Below are 12,981 nucleotides of genomic sequence, written 5' to 3'. Positions count from 1 at the left end.
TGGTGGTGGCTAACCAACCGGACATAGTGGTGGTAGACAAACAGAAGAAGACGGCTGTACTGATCGATGTAGCGGTTCCGAATGACAGCAATATCAGGAAGAAGGAACACGAGAAGCTGGAGAAGTACCAAGGGCTCAGAGAAGAGCTCGAGAGGATGTGGAGGGTGAAGGTAACGGTGGTCCCCGTGGTAATCGGAGCACTAGGTGCGGTGACTCCCAAGCTAGGCGAGTGGCTCCAGCAGATCCCGGGAACAACATCGGAGATCTCTGTCCAGAAGAGCGCAGTCCTGGGAACAGCTAAGATACTGCGCAGGACCCTCAAGCTCCCAGGCCTCTGGTAGAGGACCCGAGCTTGAAGGATAAACCGCCCGCAGGGGCGTGCTGGGTGTTTTTTTTATTTTATATGTGACAGGTGAGACCTGGAGTCTGTGAAACGCCCCTGGTGGGCGGAGCTGGTCTTTGCTCCTTTCATAAGCGCAGGTGTGGGAAATTGGGTATTTCTCTGCAAACCTGAAGCTGCGGGTGCTCAGTCCAAGTTGGGCAAGTTGGTGTTTTTAATTTCTTTCTATCAAAGTCTGATACGGGTCCCCCTAAACTTCTGTTAGAATGGTAGGTTACACAAAAATGTACCACTTGAGCTCTGGCTGTTGGCAGAGGTTTATAGTTATTTGCACCTTGTAGGTGGGAAACATTGCTCCTGTGAGAACAGTATGGTGGACTTCATCGCCACTGACCCACATTTGTTAGGGTGTGAGACGAACTTGTGGACAGGTAACAAAAACAATACAGTTGAGGAATATTCCTGTGTTTTACTGTCCAGCGTAAGTGATCTCCTTTGTTCACAGAGTACCGAGCCTCTGAGAGAGAGAGACATATATATATATATATATATACAGTGTTGGGGAGTAACGGAATACATGTACCGCCGTTACGTATTTAAAATACAAAATATGAGTAACTGTATTCCGTTACAGTTACCGTTTAAAAAGGTAGTATTCAGAATACAGTTACTTTGTTGAAATAAATGGATTACACGGCGGTACTTCCCTGTTTCATATTGTCGCGGGTCAGGACTGTTTGGGTTTTGTTTGACAGCTACGTTCTGTTGTTCCAGGCGGCAGCGTTATGGTTGCCATGGTCACAGGGTGACGCTCTCTCTCAGCCAATTATCTTGTTAATAATTTTACCTCCTCACTACGTACGACTCTGGATACTGTAGCTCCTGTGAAAACTAAGGTCTCAAATCAGAAGTACCTGACTCCGTGGTATAATTCTCAAACATGTAGCCTAAAGCAGATAACTCGTAAGCTGGAGAGGAAATGGCGTGTCACAAGTTTAGAGGATCATCATTTAGCCTGGAGAAATAGTTTGTTGCTTTATAAGAAAGCCATCCGCAAAGCCAGAACATCTTACTATTCGTCACTAATTGAAGAAAATAAGAACAACCCCAGGTTTCTCTTCAGCACTGTAGCCAGGCTGAAAAAAAGCCAGAGCTCTTCTGAGCCAACAATCCCTTTAACGTTAACTAGTAATGACTTCATGAATTTCTTCACAAATAAAATTTTTATCATTAGAGAAAAAATTACCAATAATCATCCCACAGATGTAATATTATCTACAGCTACTTTTAGTACCATTGATGTTAAGTTAGACTCTTTTTCTCCAATTGATCTTTCTGAGCTAACTTCAATAATTACTTCCTCCAAACCATCAACGTGTCTTTTAGACCCCATTCCTACAAAACTGCTCAAAGAAGTCCTGCCATTAATTAATGCTTCAATCTTAAATATGATCAACCTATCTCTAATAATCGGCTATGTACCACAGGCCTTCAAGGTGGCAGTAGTTAAACCTTTACTTAAAAAGCCATCTCTAGACCCAACTGTGATAGGCCAATCTCCAACCTTCCTTTCATATCAAACATCCTTGAAAGAGTAGTTGTCAAACAGCTAACAGATCATCTGCAGAGGAATGGCTTATTTGAAGCGTTTCAGTCAGGTTTCAGAGCTCATCACAGCACAGAAACAGCTTTAGTGAAGGTTACAAATGATCTTCTTATGGCCTCTGACAGTGGACTCATCTCTGTGCTTGTCCTGCTAGACCTCAGTGCAACGTTTGATACTGCTGACCATAATATCCTATTAGAGCGATTAGAACATGCTGTAGGTATTACAGGTACTGTGCTGCAGTGGTTTGTATCATATCTATCTAATAGACTCCAATTTGTTCAAGTAAATGGAGAGTCCTCTTCACACACTAAGGTCAATTATGGTGTTCCACAGGGTTCAGTGCTAGGACCAATTCTATTTACATTATACATGCTTCCCCTAGGCAGCATCATTAGAAGACACAGCATAAATTTTCACTGCTATGCAGATGACACACAGCTCTATCTATCCATGAAGCCAGGTAACACACACCAATTAGTTAACCTGCAGGAATGCCTTAAAGACATAAAGACCTGGATGGCGGCTAACTTTCTGCTTCTTACAGTTTTTTCTGATTGCTTAAGCACATTTTTTGTAACTATTGGCTATTTTTGCAAAACTCTACACACAAATAAGAAAACCTGTCACCTAATTATCAAAACATTGTAGTTCTCTTGCAAAAGCGAACACAGCTAGATTAACTCTTCACACCTTCGTAAAAATGGTGTTTTCGTATCAAACAGTACACACAAGCCATCATCTACTAAGCACACAATGCGGCAACTACACACTGATGGTATGAATACAAAACACATCTGACTTTTGCTTTCTCTGTGCACAAGGTAGGCCATGTCAGTTTGAGCTCATACTTTTGTCATAGATCCGTAAGCATAGAGGGATCCAAATTTCAAGTACTGGTTTTTATTCACACACATCAAAACAAACACAAGTCTTTATTTCCAAGTATAGGATTATTTGCAATCACCATATTGACTATATGGGTTTCTTGGTCTGCAGTGAACATGCTTCCTCTGCCCCCAGCATCTGGTCGTCTAGCAATTCTGTAAAGTAACAATTTCAGTATTTTTACATCTATGCTATTGTTGTGTTTCTCATTAGCATGGCAGTGCTACAAGTCTTAGTGCAAAGTGACTGTACTAACCAACTGTCATTTCAAAATGTCCTTATGATGCTTGCTACAGTGTAGCGGCTTGAGTTAGGCTGAACCCGTTGGCCAGCTTCCCTCAGGGTCACTCCATGGTTGATTACATGGTCCACTATTGTAGCTCTGATGTCATCAGCAATTCTATTTCTTACTCTTCTTACCCTTCCTCTCCCCCCTCCTCTCCCCCCTCCTCGTCCTCCTCTTGCTCCTCCTTGTCCTTGTCGTCCTCTTCATCCTACTTCTTCCCCTCCACGTCCTCTTCCTCGGCCTCCTCTACTTCTCACTCTTCCTGCTCCCTCCATTGTACTCCACACACAGAGCTTACCTGTAGCTTATTCATAGTGCTTAGGCTGATTGCAAAGTGAACTAATTATCTAAAAAAGTTTTCACATGTGAAAGTGTGCCAGACAGTTGGCAAAATAGTGTAAATAATGGCCATAAATGTGTATAGTTTTGCTAGGAGTGTGTTGAAAATTTGGTAATTGAGTGTAAGCAGTGAGTTGTGTTTAAAGTTCTGCAAAGTGTGTCTTACAAAATGGCAAACTGAGTGCAAAGCAGTGTTTGTGCTTTTAGTTTTGCAAACTCAGTGAGTGGTTTTGCTATAAGTATTGATAGTTTTAGAAATTGTGCTATAAGAATCACAGTTAGGGTTTAAGCATTCAGAAAAAACTGTAATTCAGATAAAACTGAGGTTATTGTACTTGGCCCTGAAAATCTTAGAAATATGGTATCTAACCAGATTCTTACTCTGGATGGCATTACCTTGGCCTCCAGTAATGCTGTGAGGAACCTTGGAGTCATTTTTGACCAGGACATGTCCTTCAACGCACATATTAAACAAATATGTAAGACTGCTTTCTTCCATTTGCGCAACATCTCTAAAATTAGAAATATCCTGTCTCAGAGTGATGCTGAAAAACTAGTTCATGCATTTATTACTTCCAGGCTGGACTACTGTAATTCATTATTATCAGGATGTCCTAAAAACTCGCTGAAAAGTCTTCAGCTGATCCAAAATGCTGCAGCAAGAGTACTGACAGGGACTAGAAAGAGAGAGCATATTTCTCCTGTTTTGGCTTCCCTTCATTGGCTTCCTGTTAAATCCAGAATTGAATTCAAAATCCTGCTCCTCACATACAAGGTCTTAAATAATCAGGCCCCATCTTATCTTAATGACCTTGTAGTGCCATATCACCCTATTAGAGCACTTCGCTCTCGCACTGCAGGCCTACTTGTTGTTCCTAGAGTATTTAAAAGTAGAATGGGAGGGAGAGCCTTCAGTTTTCAGGCCCCTCTTCTGTGGAACCAGCTTCCAGTTTGGATTCGGGAGACAGACACTATCTCTACTTTCAAGATTAGGCTTAAAACTTTCCTTTTTGCTAAAGCATATAGTTAGGGCTGGACCAGGTGACCCTGAATCCTCCCTTAGTTATGCTGCAATAGACGTAGGCTGCCGGGGATTCCCATGATGCATTGAGTTTTTCCTTTCCAGTCAGCTTTCTCACTCACTATGTGTTAATAGACCTCTCTGCATCGAATCATACCTGTTATTAATCTCTGTCTCTCTTCCACAGCATGTCTTTCATCCTGTTTTCCTTCTTTCACCCCAACCGGTCACAGCAGATGGCCGCCCCTCCCTGAGCCTGGTTCTGCCGGAGGTTTCTTCCTGTTTAAAGGGAGTTTTTCCTTCCCACTGTCGCCAAAGTGCTTGCTCATAGGGGGTCATATGATTGTTGGGTTTTTCTCTGTATTTATTATTGTGTCATCTACTGTACAATATAAAGCGCCTTGAGGCGACTTTTGTTGTGATTTGGCGCTATATAAATAAAATTGAATTGAATTGAATTGAATTGAATTGAATTGATATCCAGAAATCCTACCAGTGGCTGGACAAAGCTGGACTGAAAGACAGCACAGAGGCACTAATCATGGCAGCACAAGAACAAGCTCTGAGTACAAGATCCATAGAGGCTGGGGTCTATCACACCAGGCAAGACCCCAGGTGCAGGCTGTGTAAAGATGCCCCAGAGACAATCCAGCACATAACAGCAGGGTGCAAGATGCTAACAGCCAAGCACACATGGAACGCCATAATCAAGTGGCCGGCATAGTGTACAGGAACATCTGTGCCGAGCAATGTTATTATCGTTAACGAAAACTAACGAAATAATGAAAACTAGAAGTGAAAAAACATTTTCGTTAACGGAAATAAAAATAAAAACAAAAAAAGGAAAACTAACTAAAACTGTAATGAGTGTTCACAAAACTAACTAAAATTAACTGAATTTATAGCAAAAATGTCTTTAGTTTTCATTGATGTGTGTGTGTCATACAAATGAAGTGTAGTTTCCAGATTTTTTTCTTGCTGTGTCTCATTATGCCAGCAGGTGGCAGTACGTTAGTCGAGTCGTCTGTGTCGCTGCTCCGTCCACGCGCAGAATCATGTCAGGAAAAGTCGGGAGAAAGCGCCAGAGTCCAATTTGGGATTACTTTGAATGTGACTGTGTTTTGGATAAAGCAAGTGTCTTGTAGTGGAAAGAGACAAATTATAAGGGACATTTCTAAAGGGAAAAAAATCTCACAAACCCTAACCCTGCACTTGAAAAGCTCACACAAGAAGGCTAAGCTAGCTTACCTTGAGAAGGTAAGGGAGCACACTCAACCCTCATCCCCAGAAAACAGAAGCTAACCCCAGGCAAGGCAGCGTGATGCATCCCGAGACAACAGGACTGGGATATCTACATAACTGTGTGAGTCAATTGCCTTAACACCCGGTGCTGCAAGAGTTAATAGTCTCATTGCGGCCAAGATATACATTTTATAATTGCCTGGTATCAATGGTTGTTCATCTGCCTTCATTTATTTATTTAAAGAACCCATAGGTGGGAATGTGAGTTGTCTGTCTCTGCGTGTTAGCCCTGCGACAGACAGGCAACCCATCCAGGGTGCAGGGTATGGTAGCTGGAATAGCAACATACCCAAGGATAAGCAGAAGAGAATGACTGATATGATGAAACTGGGATTTTGTTACACTTAATTATTGCAAACACAACGAAAACTATAACTGAAACTAATCAAAACTAAACTGAAACTAAGGATTTTCAAAAAAATAAAAACTAAACTAAACTAACAAACAATTGGTAAAAACTAATTAAAACTGATATAAAATTGAAAATCTGAAGTCAAAACTAAATAAAAATAAAAACTAATGAAAATTGCAAAACTATTAAAACCCTGGTGCCGAGTATAACCTGGAAGTCCCGAGGTCAAAATGGGAGATGCCCCCCAAGGGTGATGGAGAATGACCGAGCTAAGATCCTGTGGGACTTCCAGATACAGACGGACAAAATGGTGGTGGCTAACCAACCGGACATAGTGGTGGTAGACAAACAGAAGAAGACGGCTGTAGTGATCGATGTAGCGGTTCCGAATGACAGCAATATCAGGAAGAAGGAACACGAGAAGCTGGAGAAATACCAAGGGCTCAGAGAAGAGCTCGAGAGGATGTGGAGGGTGAAGGTAACGGTGGTCCCCGTGGTAATCGGAGCACTAGGTGCGGTGACTCCCAAGCTAGGCGAGTGGCTCCAGCAGATCCCGGGAACAACATTGGAGATCTCTGTCCAGAAGAGCGCAGTCCTGGGAACAGCTAAGATACTGCGCAGGACCCTCAAGCTCCCAGGCCTCTGGTAGAGGACCCGAGCTTGAAGGATAAACCGCCCGAAGGGGCGAGATGGGTGTTTATTTTTTATATATATTAGGGGTGCAACGATACTCGTATCAATATTGAACCGTTCGATACAGTGCTTTCGGTTCGGTACGCATGTGTATCGAACAATACAACATTTTTAATTTATTTTATCAACTTTTCTTCTGACGATGCTGTCTGTGTTGAGAGCTCAGTGGATCTGCGTTCGACTACTCCACCTAGGCTGCACTGTCGAGCGCAGATCCACTGAACGCAGCGTAAGCTAGCAAGACAGAAGCTAAGCTCATTGCAACATGGCAAATTGAACCTCCCCCGCCCGCATTCAGATCTGGCTTTTGGAACTATTTTGGTCTTCATGTGAAGTATGACCCTGAAGGAAAGCGCGTCATGGACAAAAGTAAAACAGTATGTCGGATGTGCCACGCAATGCTCAATTACATGGGTGGGAACTACTGCGTTACTGCAGTTTGCTCGTTAACGTGTTGACTCTGTCCAGCCCCACGCACGGGTCGATCCGCGGTAGCTCCTTAACGGAGATTTGCCGTGTTGTGGTGTTAACGTCATTTCAGATTACAGTTTTTTCTGAATGCTTAAACCCTAACTGTGATTCTTATAGCACAATTTCTAAAACTATTAATACTTATAGCAAAACCACTCACTGAGTTTGCAAAACTAAAAGCACAAACACTGCTTTGCACTCAGTTTGCCATTTTGTAACACACACTTTGCAAACCTGTAGCTACAATCCACTGCACAGCACTCTTTTTGCAGAACTGTAAACACAACTCACGGCTTTACACTCAATTTGCAAAGGATCAACACACTCCTAGCAAAACTATACACATTTATGGCCATTATTTACACTATTTTGCCAACTGTCTGGCACACTGTCACATGTGAAAACTTCTTTAGATAATTAGTTCACTTTGCAATCAGCCTAAGCACTATAATACAGGTAAGCTGTGTGTGTGGAGTACAGTGGAGGGAGCAGGAAGAGTGAGAAGTAGAGGAGGCTGAGGAAGAGGACGTGGAGGTGAAGAAGCAGGACGAAGAGGACAACAAGGACAAGGAGGAGCAAGAGGAGGACGAGGAGGGGGGAGAGGAAGGGTAAGAAGAGTAAGAAATAGAATTGCTGATGACATCAGAGCTACAATAGTGGACCATGTAATCAACCATGGAATGACCCTGAGGGAAGCTGGCCAACGGGTTCAGCCTAACTTGAGCCGCTACACTGTAGCAAGCATCATAAGGACATTTTGAAATGAGAGTCGGTTAGTACAGTCACTCTGCACTAAGATCTGTAGCACTGCCATGCTAATGAGAAACACAACAATACCATAGATGTAAAATTCCAGAAGATATTTTCCCCTGTGCCTTGGACTAGAGCAGCGCTCCCCAACTCCCAGGCCTCGGACCGGTACCGGTCCGTGAGTCGTTTGGTACCAGGTCGCGAGAGTTGAGGCTCAGGTGTGAAATGTATGGTTTTCAGGGTTTTTACCGGTTTTCAGCGTTATTTTGTTATCGTTTTTATCGTTAACTCGCTTTTCCTGGGTCTTTTCACGTGTGTTATGAATAAATCGTCTTTTTTTTGGTACCGGTACTAGTTTTATTTTGTTGTGTTTATCCGCGACACCTTAAAGGCCGGTCCGTGAAAATATTGTCTGGCATAAACCGGTCCGTGGTGCAAAAAAGGTTGGGGACCGCTGGACTAGAGGACATTTCATGTGATGTAGACGAAATTTTGTGGCCAGATCCACAGAGATGACACAATGTAGACTGATTTCTTTTTTTTCCTCAGTGAAATTACTATTTCGTTTTGACTTGGAAATAAACACTTGTGTTTGTTTTGATGTGTGTGAATAAACACCAGTACTTGAAGTTTGGATCCCTCTATGCTTACGGATCTATGACAAAAGTATGAGCTCAAACTGACATGGCCTACCTTGTGCACAGAGAAAGCAAAAGCCAGATGTGTTTTTCATTCATACCATCAGTGTGTAGTTGGTGCACTGTGTGCTTATTAATTTGATGGCTTGTGTTTACTGTCTGATACAAAAATACCATTTTTACAAAGGTGTGGTGAGTTAAGCAAAGGTTATTCGCTTTTACAAGAAAACTACAATGTTTTGCTGATTGGGTGAAGAGTTTTCTTATTTGTGTGTAGAGTTTTGCAAAAATAGCCAATAGTTACAAAAAATGTGCTCAAGCCATCAGAAAAAACTATAAGGCTGACAGCACTAGTGGGAACACAATGAATATGACTGCACATTTACGCCGACATCATCCTAGCGCAAAGACAAGTGGAAGCAGACAAAAACAACAAGCACGCATGCTACAAACTTTACCCGAGTCATTTAGACAGCCGTTAGCACATGATTCTCCTTATGGGGACCTCATATGTTTAATATGCTGCTGAGAATATACCCCAGAAGAAGCGTATAGTATAGCTTTTATTTTGGAAAGATCCATTTCTCTGTAATAAACTCTCTTTTCCAAAGATGAGGGATTTCTCGATCAGATAGATTTATTTTTTTATTACTTTGTTGTTTCAGCAACATTAAATTTAAAAACTGTACTTTTGTGTTAAAATATATATTTATAATTTTAATAAATGACAAATTAAAGAAGCATGAACATTTTTTTGTATCGAAAAAATATCGAACCGTGACACCAAAGTATAGAACCGAACGGTGAATTTTGTGTATCGTTGCACCCCTAATATATATATATATGTATATGTGTGTGTGTATGTATATATATATGTGTGTATAAATGTGTGTATATGTGTGTGTGTGTGTAAATGTGTGTGTGTGTATATATATATATATATGAATATGATTTCTGGATATCAGCCACCTCCCCTGTCTGCTGGTGGTACATACTGTGGTTCTGTGATGGATTGTCGCTGTCAATTTTCTGCCGGATGTATGCTGCGACCTCTGGATTTGCCACCATCAGTGACCATTTTATCACTTTTACTTCATCACCAGCAAGAAGGGCATCTTGTAGGATTTTACTTTGAGGAAAGAAGAGAAGAAAGGGAGCTATACAGAGAAACCAACACATCTGAGTTCAGCTCAAACAGAAAACATATTTTCTCTTACCTGACAGCCTTAGAATAGTTAGAGTTGCCATACGTGAGGCCTTGTTGGTGATGTGATTGAAGAACATTTCTGCATACCCCATTATTTCCATGTTTACAAATCAGATCATAAATCTGCTCCGTCTTATTCGGGTTTGCTTTTAATATGATGTCCTTCCTCATTTTTTCCAGGATCATCATTTCATGTCTGTTCTTTTTCATATAAAGTTCAATGGCTATTTTTTTTTTTCGTTCTGTTTTGCTGTCTTTGCTTTTGTTCTGTTCTGTAGTGTATTCAATTCTCAATTTGTCAATGACATTTTTACACATTTCATTATTATTTACTTCCTCATTTTCATCGTTTATAATTTTCTTAATGGTGTTATCAACTAGGTCTGTAAGATCATTGTCTTTGTGATCGTTCAACCACTTGTCCACTTTTTCGAAATTATTATTTAGATGTATAAAGACACATTTAGGAGGGATATGGTCTGCTTCCACTGTCACGTCTCCCTTGCCCTCGATCTTGATCCCTTTCATTTTGTCTTTAAGCCTTCAGAAAAGAAACACATTAATGACAAGGTTACATTCATGTCAGGACTAGATAGCATGTCACATTTTGTCCATAAATGTCATAACAAGCACAGAACCACCAATCACAGCTGTCCCTGCTGACAGTGTGCTAGAAGCAGGTTACACCCTGAACATACAGCAACATGCTAACTCAAAGAGATAGAAAGCTGGAGAGAAGCCACACAGGAACAGGGAATATTTATCATTTAGGGCACCAGCAGTGCTTAGCACTACCCCACTGTGACGGTCATAACAGCAAATCATCATCTATAAGAATGCTTTGGCATTTATTTTTACTGCACTTTTAAAATATACCAATTAATACATTAAAAGGTTTTCTAAAAAATACTTACGTATAATATTTTCCGACCATACCAAGATGGTAGTTCTTAACTATGTCATCTTTATTGACCCATTTTTTGTCTATCAATTCATCGTCCCAACTCTTTTTCCAACTTTCCCCATTGTTTTTTCTGGATCTGTTGTGTCCTCCACAGATGTAATATCTTCCAGGGGACGTACATGTTTCTTCAAATTCTTTCTGCAGCTTCAAAACTTCCACGTATCTCGGTAAGTTTTGTTGAAGCTGAGTGGAGATCAGAGAGCAGCGGAGACATGTTACCTCAGCAGCAAAATTATTCATGTGTATGCATCCTATACTGTGTGCACAGTACAGTCTATGTGAGTGTGCATAGAAATGATGCACTGAAAATAAATACATCACCAGGTATAAGTCAAATACCTTTCAGGTGTACAGTCCTCTAATACTCAAAAAGGGGTCTTAACTGAGTGTTTCAGTGTGAGATTTGGGTCTGACCCAGTGTTTTAGTATTAAACCGAGGACAGAAAGACCTGGTGGCAAAGTGCGTGATCCAACTTTACTGATCACAGGACAAGACTGGGTGTTGTTATGGATATTTGGACATGACAACATATAAATCTCTTTAATCTTTTACAGTTTTCAATGTGATAAGCTGCAATGAGATTCTCAGTCATCCAGGTCATGGTGATCTTAACAGCCTGAAAAAGGTTGACTTAAAAAAGGGGCTGGCAGGAAATGTGTCAGTCTCAGGAAGAGCACGCTAATGGGCTCACAGAGCTAATCATGGATGACATCAATACCTGTCATTCCAACAGAGACTGTGAAGTGTTATTCAAGCACCAATCTATCCAATCAAGTTAAGGAAGAGGGTCCATAGAGCCTGCAATAGGGAGGAGGTGAAAAAGACTGATGCCATGAGTCCTGGTGTTCTCAAAGCTTGTTTCAGCTCTCTGGGTGTTTGACCACATCTTCAGGATATAGTTACTAGTTACTTCTTCAAAAAAGTAACTGAGTTAGTAACTGAGTTACAATATTCTAAAAGTAATTAATTACTTGAAAATAAACTACTGCGTTACTTAAAATTTTTTTTTAACTACTTTTGATTTTCCCTCCACATTTTACCTTTAAAAACTATTTACTTTGCCTTTTCAGCACAACCTCACGTGTCTGAATTTACAGTCATGTTTTCATTTTGACATACTGTATTAACACAATTGATCTAAAATCAGACAAAAAACATAAAATCAGAGTAGAAAAAGTTATATTTTTTACTGTAACAACCACAAACATGTTTAATGAATTATATTTCATAACTTTAAATGCAAATATAAATTGTCAATGTTAAAATCCTATGCACAAGTTTTGCAAACAACAAAGTTATTTGCATCCATTTACCTTTTACCTAGATATTTTAAATAACCATTTCAAACTATTTACAGAACAAACAGCTGTTCTGCATTCAATAAGATGCCACACAAATTATTTGTGCCATTCCAAAGAAATAATTTCTGTCCACTTTAAAGGAGAACATCACAGCCTGATACCTGCAGGTCTGACAGCAGCAGGTGTGTCACTCCTGTTTCTACCTGGAGACAGCAGTCGCCTCATTGTTCTGACACAGAACACACAACTATCCACAACACTACACACTAACTACACATGACAACATATTAACTGCACACCCCAAACACGCTAAACGTCACAAATCTGTCACATCTCAAAACACGCTCTCTCCCTTTTTCTTCTCTCTCTCTCTCTCTCTCTCGCCGTCACTCCTAAAACTTATTTTTTATTTTGTTTTTGCTCATAAGCAGATTGCGCTTGCTAGCACTGTCCTTAGACAGTAAACGTGATGAAACTATTGAGGAGAAAACGCCGCCTATATATTGTTTATCATGACTCTGGTTTTACGAGGCCTATCAACACAATTTAAAAACTGGCACCTTGTTGCTTTGTCATCTTGAAGTGGTCATGTGATTGGCTTACCACGACTACTTTATTCTTCCTCAGTCAAACAGCAGCACTCATGCGATTGTTTTGCCCCCTTAGCTCCAGGTGTTGTGCTAGACAGTGATCGTGATTACCGTCCGCGGGAGCGCGCAGCTGCTTAAAGCTGTAGCGTCCAGATTACTTACAGCTACTTCCGTGCAGCCGATATAAGATGCGGTAAGCTGAACACAGCTTCAACCATCTGTTTGTTGAAAA

The 12,981-nt window shown here is 40.9% G+C and overlaps 1 protein-coding gene across 6 annotated transcripts in view; it reads right to left on the bottom strand.

Annotated features, from left to right (window-relative positions):
* The window catches only part of LOC100706980 (uncharacterized), a 78,684-nt gene that overhangs the window by 26,983 nt on the left and 38,720 nt on the right, over positions 1 to 12,981 (bottom strand). For all 6 annotated transcript variants that reach the window (XM_025903673.1, XM_025903675.1, XM_019346133.2 and 3 more), the window contains exons 7-9: positions 10,808 to 11,040; positions 9,904 to 10,434; positions 9,682 to 9,815 (exon numbers count right to left, since the gene is read on the bottom strand). In XM_025903673.1, the coding sequence (XP_025759458.1) occupies positions 9,682 to 9,815; positions 9,904 to 10,434; positions 10,808 to 11,040 (898 nt within the window). The remainder of the gene's footprint in view (positions 1 to 9,681; positions 9,816 to 9,903; positions 10,435 to 10,807; positions 11,041 to 12,981) is intronic.

This window comes from Oreochromis niloticus, linkage group LG16 (genome assembly GCF_001858045.2).
Source record: "Oreochromis niloticus isolate F11D_XX linkage group LG16, O_niloticus_UMD_NMBU, whole genome shotgun sequence".
Classification (NCBI taxonomy): domain Eukaryota; kingdom Metazoa; phylum Chordata; class Actinopteri; order Cichliformes; family Cichlidae; genus Oreochromis; species Oreochromis niloticus.
The sequence above is the reverse complement of the archived record's forward strand: the minus strand, read 5'-3'. Positions and strand labels throughout refer to the sequence as shown.